At 43.8% G+C, this 10,000-nt stretch overlaps 1 protein-coding gene across 12 annotated transcripts in view; it reads right to left on the reverse strand.

Moving 5' to 3' along the window:
* limch1b (LIM and calponin homology domains 1b) overlaps nt 1–10,000 on the reverse strand; it is a 213,270-nt gene that overhangs the window by 95,964 nt on the left and 107,306 nt on the right. For 8 of the 12 annotated variants that reach the window (XR_013206033.1, XR_013206034.1, XM_077237735.1 and 5 more), the window contains exon 4: nt 3,985–4,088. Coding sequence is in view for 6 of the 12 variants with exons in the window: in XM_077237735.1 (XP_077093850.1) it covers nt 3,985–4,088 (104 nt within the window). In the remaining 6 variants the exon portion in view is untranslated. Of the gene's footprint in view, nt 1–3,984; nt 4,089–4,404; nt 4,663–10,000 lie in introns of those variants that run through there. The other 4 variants (XR_013206035.1, XM_077237739.1, XM_077237741.1 and 1 more) reach the window with 3 other exon arrangements.

Here is a 10,000-nt window from a genome sequence, read left to right on the forward strand (position 1 = left end):
TGGCTAAAACAAGCTTTCATAAATAACACAGGCTGCAATTAAATGTATATTTATTATATATTTCTGTTTGGTTCAGTTTCTGTTTTGGATTGCCTGTGTTCCCTAGTTAGTTTTCTCGGTTGTTAATTAGTTCTACACACCTGTTTGTGTTCAGTTGATTACTCTCTTGTATTTAAGCCCTCAGTTTCCTTTGTTTCATTGTCTAGTATTGTTTGTTAAAGCCTGGTTATTTCCTGAGCTTCTACATGTTGAGTTTCGTATTAAAGACTCATTTTGTTATCCTTTGTGATCATGCGCTGACAATATTACTTTACTAAATTAAAAATAAATAATTTAAAAATAAATCACTTGATTTATCATAAATCATAATTTGAACTCCTCTCCGGGAACCATCACCTTACCGTGGTGGAGAGGTTTGTGAGACTTCAACAAGCATGTGGGCAATGATGGAGATACCTGGAGAGGTGTGATTGGGAGCAACGGCCCCTCTGATCTGAACCCGAATGGGTTTTTGTTGTTAGACTTCTGTGCTAGTCAGGGATTCTCTATAACAAACACTATGTTTGAACATAAGGAGACTCATAAGTGTACGTGGTACCAGAGAACCCTAGGCCGAAGATCGATTTTGTAATCGTTTCATCTGATTTGAGGCCACATGTTTTGGACACTCGGGTGAAGAGAGGGGCGGATCTGTCAACTGACCACCATGTGATGGTGAGTTGGGTAAGGGGGTGGGGGAAGAATCTAGACAGACCCGGTAAGCCTAAAAGGGTAGTGTGGGTGAACTGGGAAAGTCTGGAGGAGGCCCGTGTCCGCAAGATCTTCAACTCACACCTCCGGCAGAGCTTTTCTGGCATCCCGGGGGAGGTTGGGGACATTGAACCTGAGTGGGCAAATGTTCAAAGCTTCTATTGCTGAAGCCGCAGTGGGAGGCTGTGGTCTCAAGGTCTTAGGTGCCTCAAGGGGCGGTAACCCTCGAACACCGTGGTGGACACGGTGGTCAGGGAAGCCGTCCGACTGAAGAAGGAGGCCTTCCGGGTTTTGTTCTCTCGGAGGACTCCGGAGGTGGTTGCAAGGTGCCGACAGGCCCGAAGGGCTGCAGCCTCTGCTGTGGCAGATGCAAATGTGGGAGAAGTTCGGAGAAGACTTTCGGTCGGCACCAAAGTGCTTCTGGAGAACTGTCCGCCATCTCAGGAGGGGGAAGCAGGGAACCATCCAAGCTGTGTACAGTAAAGATGGGACTCTGTTGACCTCAACTGGGGAGGTAATTGTGCGGTGGAAGGAACACTTTGAGGAACTCCTAAATCCGACTGACACACACTCTATAGTAGAGGCAGAGTTGGAGGCTGTTGGGGGATTCTCATCAATTTCCCTGGTGGAAGTCACTGAGGTAGTCAAACAACTCCACAGTGGCTAAGCCCCAGGGATTGATGAGATCCACCCAGAAATGCTAAAAGCTTTGGGTGTGGAGGGACTGTCTTGGATGACACGTCTCTTTAACATTGCGTGCAAGTCGGGTACAGTGCCCAAGCAGTGGCAGACTGGGGTGGTGGTTCCCGTGTTCAAAAAGGGGGATCAGTGAGTGTGTGAAATTACAGGGGTATCACACTTCTCAGCCTCCCTGGTAAAGTCAACTCCAAGGTGCTGTAAAGGAGGATTCGGCCGATAGTCGAACCTCGGATTGAAGAGAAACAATGTGGTTTTCATCCTAGCCATGGAACAACGGACCATCTCTTTACTCTCACAAGGATCCTGGAGTGGGCTTGGGAGTATGCCCATCCAGTCTACATGTGTTTTGTAGATCTGGAGAAGGCGTATTACCGGGTCCCCCGGGAGATACCGTGGGAGGTGCTGCGGGAGAATGGGGTGAGGGGGTCCCTTCTCAGGGCTATCCAATCTCTGTACATCCAAAGCGAGAGCTGTGTCTGAGTACTCGGCAGTAAGTCGGACTCTTTCCAGGTGAGGGTTGGCCTTCGCCAGGGCTGCGCTTTGTCACCAATCCTGTTTGTGATATACAAGAACAGGATATCAAGGCGTAGTCGTGGTGGGGAGGGGTTGCGGTTCGGTGGGCTTGGTATCTCGTCACTGCTTTATGCGGATGATGTGGTCCTGATGGCATCATCAGTCCGTGACCATCAACTCTCACTGGATCGGTTCGCAGCAGAGTGTGAAGCGGTTAGAATGAGGATTAGCACCTCTAAATCTGAGGCCAAGGCTCTCAGCAGGGAACTGGTGGAGTGCCAACTGCAGGTAGGGAATGAGTCCTTACCCCAAGTGAAGGAGTACAAGTACCTTGGGGTCTTGTTCACGAGTGAGGGGAGACAGAAGCAGGAGATTGGCCGGAGAATCGGAGCAGCGGGGGCGGTATTGCACTCGCTTTACCACACCATTGTGAAGAAAGGAGAGCTGAGCCATAAGGCAAAGCTCTCAATCTACTGGTCAATTTTCGTTCCTACCCTCACCTATGGTCGTGAAGGCTGGGTCATGACCGAAAGAACGAGATCGCGGGTACAAGCAGCCAAAATGGGATTCCTTAGGCGGGTGGCTAGGGTCTCCCTTAGAGATAGGGTGAGAAGCTCAGCCATCCGCGAGGAGCTCAGAGTAGAGCCGCTGCTCCTTTGCGTCGAAAGGAGGCAGTTGAGGTGGTTTGGGCATCTGGTAAGGATACCTCCTGGACGCCTCCCTAGGGAGGTGTTCCAGGCACGTCCAGCTGGGAGGAGACCTCGGAGAAGACCCAGGACTAGGTGGAGAGATTATGTCTCCACACTGGCCTGGAAACGCCTCGGAATCCCCCAGTAAGAGCTGGTTAATGTGGCTTGGGAAAGAGAAGTTTGGGGTCCCCTGCTGGAGCTGCTGCCCCCATGACCCGACCCCGGATAAGCGGATGAAGATCGATGGATGGATGGATAATTTGAACTGAAACTGAAATCTAATTTAAAGTGATTTATATTTTAGATAGCAACTTCTTGATTATTTAATCCAATTGTAGAATCTAACAAATAATAAATTGTTGAATTGACTACAATTTGAAGAAGTACACGCTGTAAACAACAGTGCACTCAGTAAGTCTGTGTCCATAAGAGTTCTGTCTAATAATTTATTAGACAACACTGTTAAACAAACACAGTAAAGTAATGAAGATAACTAATGGGAGCTCCTGCTACTGACAATTGTTGGGCAAACAGATAAACTTGGCCATGGCAATATATTTTGTTCAACCACTATAATTTTTTACCACAGGTTGCGCAGTAAAAATCTTCATTTAATTGTTTACATCTATTTAACTTGTAACAATAATTTTCACATCTGTTACTTTTTTAGAACTACACTTTCTTTATAAATGATTACATGCAGAGTCATTGCTGATTGCTGCACATCTGTCTCTCTTTCTATTATTTAGTTTTTACCATTGAGAACTGAAAAGCATCATATATGTATGTGAACTATGCCTCTCTGAACTAAGGGTCAGAGAAAGGGTAAGATGGTTGTAAAAAAAAAAAAGAGTCAATGATAACCAGTGCATGATATCACCCCATTAATTTAGTGTCAATACAATAGCATTCAGACGATCTGCTCTGAGAAGAACATAAAGAGAAATATTTTATCAAACTAAGATCTCTTGTTTTGTTCTCCGTTGAATCTCATTTTTTCAATAATCGATATTCGATAATCGATCTCTTTCCAATAAACATGTATAAAAATATATAAGCAATGGTTAAAATACTCACAGAATTATCTATATTATCTAAGTAAATCTATACAGTAAAATGATCAGATTTTGTGAGAAAATCTTAATACAGAGTTTGTTTTGCACTAGAAACCAAAATATTTGGGGATTTTTATAGAGCTCCACTGTTCAAATAACATATTGCGACATAAGAAATTATAGCAACGTCTTAGCAAAATCCAGTGTTTTTTAAGTAAACAAGCACACAGGCGTACGTACGTACACACACACAGAATGTAACGAGTGGTTGATCTTACTTGTTGGTGCGTGTGGAGGTGTCCTGTAGATCTTCAGGATCGAACAGCTGCGATCCCTTCAAACCCAACTCCTCACAACCCTTCAGGAAGAGCGCCACATTATCCTAAACACACACACACACACACACACACACACACACACATACACACGTGAGCGGATCCTGCATGAACGCAGCGCCAGGACTAAATGCACACACACACCGTTAAAGACCAAGAGAGGAGGCAAACCGACGCCAGTGGTTTTGGGCACCCACTCCCTGTGCCTCTCTCTCTCTCTCTCTCTCTCTCTCTCTATCCCTTTCTCTCTCTCTCTCTATCCCTTCCTCTCTCTCTCTCTCTATCCCTTTCTCTCTCTCTCTCTCTCTCTCTCTCTCTCTCTCGCTGTCTCAGCAAGCTTATACTGTTGATCGCACACTCTACCTCAGGTGCAGGAATGCCTCTCTCTCTCTCTCTTTCAGGTGACTCTGGGTCTTTTGTTGAAGTATGCAACCTGAGCTGTGTTATCCGCTCTGTTCCTCTCTCCTCTGGTTCCCAGCTCCACTGAAAGGCCCTGGACCCCTCCCTTCAGTCTCTCTCTCTCTCTCTCTCTCTCTCTCTCTCTCTCTCTCTCTCTCTCTCTCTCTCTCAAACGGACCTGGAAGGGTGGCACAGTTTCCTGCCCCTAGTGATTGTCACTCTGTTGTTTTGCCGGGACACAACTTTTTATCTCACGCCCATGTGTGTTAGAGAGAGAGAGAGAGAGAGAGAGAGAGAGAGAGAGAGAGAGAGAGCCCTGCCTCTAAAACTGAACCAGTCTCCTTTCTACACAATAACATGCATATAGACAAATATAAAGCAACATTTCGATGTTGTCACAGTATGTTGCAGAAGTTTGCAGTACCGCTCCCCAGTCTGAGTCAAGGTTTTGTCAGCTGAACCCAAAGATTTAATTATTTAGTGCCTGCTGAGATTTTAAGTCTTGCAATATATTCAGTGGTTCCAAAAGTCTGAAACCACCTTGAAAATATGGGATTTTCATTTAAACCTGGAAACAAAGAAATATTTCAGATTCTGGACTATTTCTAGGTCACTGATTAAATAAGTATATTTGTGCCATTGATCATGTGACTTTGTAAAGACAGATCGTTCTCAAATCATGCTAAGAGAACGTGATCATCAGGTTTTGTTCAGATCACATTGCCATTGAAACAAAAAATGGACATACAAATACTATGTAATGAGTAGATGTGGTGAATGAAGCATACAACGACGGGAGTACGATAACAACGGTCTTTTAATATAACACTTAGGAAAACTCAAGAGAAGCAGAATACACAGCCACTTTTATAAATGAGAACGGACAAAGGAACACACAACATCTCAGGGTATAAATGCATGAGGCAAACAAAGAGAAGTAATCAGGACACAGCTGAACAGACTAACTAATCAATCAGTAACTAAGGAGACTAATGAGAACTCAAACAGGCAGGAAAACAGGAAAATAAGCAACAGAAACAGAACATGAACGTGACATGACCCTCTGGAAAGGCACGTCCTCACGCCGTGAGGTCCAGCTGAGGAGGGAGGGAGGGAGGATGCTTTGGAGGAGGACGAGGAGCTGGCGAAGGGCTAGTCAATGATAGAGATACTAGCGGAAACAGACACAGAGGCACAGGCGGCAGGAGGAGGACGATGGAGCCGATGGTGGAGGAGCCCGGATGCACAGATTAAGAGCAACTGGTAAAGAGCGAGATCGCAGGCCCCAGAGGGACCTCGAGGTGGAGCCAGGGTGCGTCATGTGTCCCGTCGAAGCCTGAGGCAGAGGGCCGAGGTGGAACCGGCGGCAGCTAGACGGAGCCGTAGGGAAGGAGAGACGGAGCATAGGGGACGGCTCATAAGTCCGTGGCGTAGATTCACAATATCCGATCTAGGTGGAGCTGGAGGATTGAGGTAGCCGAAAGGTCAATGGTCCCTGGTGTAGCCGAGGGAGGGAGGAGCGAGGTGGATGAGCCTGGACGACGGGCCGAGGTCGAGCGGCAGGAACAGCGGCTGAAGGCGGAGCCAGGGGATCCGTACATTCAGACAGGGGACCTGCTCAGAGGGACAGGCTGAGGTCTGAAGAGGAGGCAGGAGAGGGAGGCTGGGAGGGCATACTGGGAGCACAGGAGAACTACTGCAGCGGGGCAGGGGAACATCCTCTTCAAACACACACACACAAAAACTGTCCATGGTCCATCAGCAACTCACTCTCTGAGGCGGGAGTGTGGTTAGGGATCCCCTCCATTCCCTCGTGGCTGGTTGGGCTCTGGGTCGCGGGCTGTAAGGGAAAGTCCTCTCAGCCCAACAACTCCATCAAATTCCTCGTTTCCGGGAGGAGGTTCATCGCTGGTAAGTCCATTTTGATATTTAAATATACTCAATATGAGTGTCCATTCTTCTGTAACGGGTAGCTATGGCGAATTAATCACACATCGACGGGAATATGAAAACAACAGTCTTTTAAAATAACACTTAGGAAAACTGTAGAATACTGCACCCTGCTGCACAGGAGCTCACTGCACAGAACAGCTGATCACAAGCTTGTCATCATTAGATTTCAACAGAATAGACAGTTAGTTCTTAACAAAAGAAGATGTTTCACTCTTCCAAATAAATCTAAGAGACAAAGACACAAAACATTGACACACACATGGCAAACATACAGCACACATGAGATATTCCAGTCTCAGCCGCTAATGATTGAACACAGATCCTGCACTACTAACAGCCGCTGCTCACTGTCATCTTCAGGGATCTAGGAATCACATTAGTCTTTCAGAGCCAGATATTTGAGGATCAGCAAGCCAAGAAAAGCCTATCCTACTCATAAACAAATCCAGAGACTAATCCTTCTCTGGAAGTGCTCATTTGAGCCAGTTTCTGGACAAATACACCACTTTGTTTCCCGCTGGAGTGATAAAAACCTGTCCACCCTGATCCCCGATGGTGTGCAGCAGCCAAACACAATGTAAAACGTTAAAAACACAAGTTCAGTTGCTACCTTCAGTTTATAATTATAAATACATTGACTGTACAAATCATTTCAATTTATATTATATAAATAAGTTCAATCTTTTATGGCCAGTGATCTGTGGATAGTAGCATCCTGTGGTGTGTTTTCTTTTATGACCCAATATTACGTTGTTAAATAGTAAAGTAGTCCTCACATTATTTACAGCACTAATCTAACATTAATTTGATCTACCTGATTAATTAGTTATTACTCCATCACCATTATTAACCACAGTTCACGTGATTGAAACAATGTCTGTTTGAAAGACAGTTAATTTCTCCAACATACGAAGATAGTGAAACAGTAAATTGCAGTGAATGTGAATAACTGAATAACTGAAATAACAGAATGTGGTCCTATGTGTACAAGTGAAACTCAAAAAATTAGAATATCGTGCAAAATTTTGTGTATTTCAGTAATTCAAATTAAAAGGTGAAACTAATATATTTAGTATATATAACTATATACATATGCATGATTATACTTTTCAGAGGGCCGACATTTCTGTATTTAAAATCCTTTTTTTTATTGATTTCATGTAATATTCAAATTTTCTTAGGATTTTGAATTTGGGGATTTCATAAGCTGTACGCCATAATCATCAGAATTATAACTTTTGCACGATATTCTAATTTTCCGAGATTCACCTGTAGATGTCAGGAGTTGTTTCTCGGGCATTAGTTCTGCAACACATATCCCGCTAACTTACAGTACATTAATGTGATTTATGGCGCTGTACTGCATAGCTCTGTTTGCGAGAAACTAGGAGAATTGCTACTTGCTGCTCACTACTAACATCACTGATATATTAGAATAGACAGTGAAACACTGAATAACTGACAATATTGACGAACAATGTTCAACTATTGTAGTGGTTCAATGGCAGACACATTGCTGTTGCTCACAGCTGGCATGTGCTGGACCCAGAACACGGTAAAGCCAGATGGACATGTGTCAAGTACACTACAAGAAATGTGTTTTCACTCATCTATTCTGCTTCACATTGGGAATGGAGATATCCGTCTGCTTTAGTTTGGAACGTTACAGATCCTTCGGAAGGGCAGAAATATGATGAACACATTTAACAGTGTCAAAGCTGAAAGTCTCCAGCGTTTCAGCATGTGCAATAACACACACTTCCTCCCTATTCTCCTTCCCCTCCATCCATACAGCCCCCCCCCCCCCCCCCCCCCGCCAGGAATAACATGCAAACAATGCGCTGACACCTGCAGAAAAAGGAACTGGTGAGCAGACATAACATCACTGGAGAAACTGGGAAAATAAGAAGCAGAGAGCTGAAGAGGATGAGGGAACAGACACTCGACGCAAGCAGAACCTTCTTCAGAAAACACCTTTCTTATAGTTTTAAAATATGACTTTAAGAGCCAACTTTTCAGATGTTTCCAACAGAACGTCTGCAAATAATATGGTTGCTATAAACATATGCAAGATTTATGGATGCGTTCGGTTTGATCTTACTGTTAAGAGAATTGAAACGTTTGGCAGAACCTTTGGTAATCTCTTGAAGCCATGTACATTTTAATTATGATTGATAACTCTTGGCTATTTTGATAAGAGCTGAGAACATCCACCTATTCAAGTTCCTTGTGAAAACTCTGACAAAATCTCGAAAACATTCCAGGTATGCGCTTCAGGAACTAAAACACTCTGTATTACAGGAGTTTATGCAGAATGAACAACAAGCCAGGACGAACCGGAGACCCTGTAGACTGTAGACTATGAAACAGTACGTCTGGAGTAAGACTCATTAACCCAGAACAACACAGGAAAGGGAAGGGGGAGTTAACCTGTTTTATTTTGATGCAGGAGATAACAGATTAAAGTATGTTTGTGCAATTTGCACTTGACAACTGCTTTGCACTTCAAGTGCCAAAAAGGCCTGGAACCAATTCATTACTTCAGAAGATGGCAGATTTGAGTCTGTCTGAAAATGCAATGATTGCAATAAGTCATGCTGTGTCATTATGTTTTGAAATGCTTCATGTTGTGTCAGAATCTCCGGGGACGTATAACAGACACATCTGCAATGTTGCGTAATTTCCCTTAAAGCTAAAATCTTTCAATAAATGGATTAAAGGCAACCAGAGTAATATCTGCCCAGAATGCTTTGTGATCCATTTAATTTATTATCTGACAACAAAATCACCCTAGTAAGTAAGATGCACTTGCCAGAGACGTTATAAAGGAAGGAAGCCAAACGTATATTAAAATAAATGGGAAAACAGGATTCCTCTTTAGACTTTACTCACAATTGACTCTCCAACAGCATTTGTTTCTAAGATAACAATACTCTAATAAGCATACACATACAAATATTGGGCTGATATATTACATTGGGTTAAATATTTTATTTTGCAATAGATTTTTATTGATATCTTTCAGTGTCCAATATATTATTCACTGGAACATTAAAGGGGTGATGAACTGAGAAATCAAATTTTCCTTGAGCTTTTGACATCTAAGAGGTCACCATATTATAAGAATATCCTGTAAGTTTCAGAACTGAAAACGCCCTTGTTAGTCCACTAAATGCTTTTATTGACACCAGGCTCAGCAAACGACTCGTTTTTCAAACTGGGGAACTATGATGTCAAAGAGGATAAAACACCACCCCCGCAGAAGAAAATCAACGCCTACTTCAACACAGCCGGTTTAGCCCCGCCCACCGATTCGCGCATTACACGCATAGCTAAATAACATAGGCCTACCCCGTGATGACAAACCGGATCGAGCTACCGAGCAGTAAACATGCCGTTTACTAAATATTGTGCAGTGCCTGGTTGTGGAAGAAGACAGTCGCTGCATAAGCTTCCTCTGGATTCCAATAGGAATGCATGGTTAAAATTTATTTTTAATGAGGTTCCAGCTGATGTGGGTAAAACATTGTCCGTTTGTTCGCTTCATTTCGCCGAGGACTGTTTTGTAAACAAGACACAGGTCGAGACAGGATATGCAGACCGATTA

Source organism: Siphateles boraxobius, unplaced genomic scaffold (assembly GCF_051911475.1).
Source record: "Siphateles boraxobius isolate OS27281-9 unplaced genomic scaffold, OSU_SipBor_1 207, whole genome shotgun sequence".
Lineage (NCBI taxonomy): Eukaryota > Metazoa > Chordata > Actinopteri > Cypriniformes > Leuciscidae > Siphateles > Siphateles boraxobius.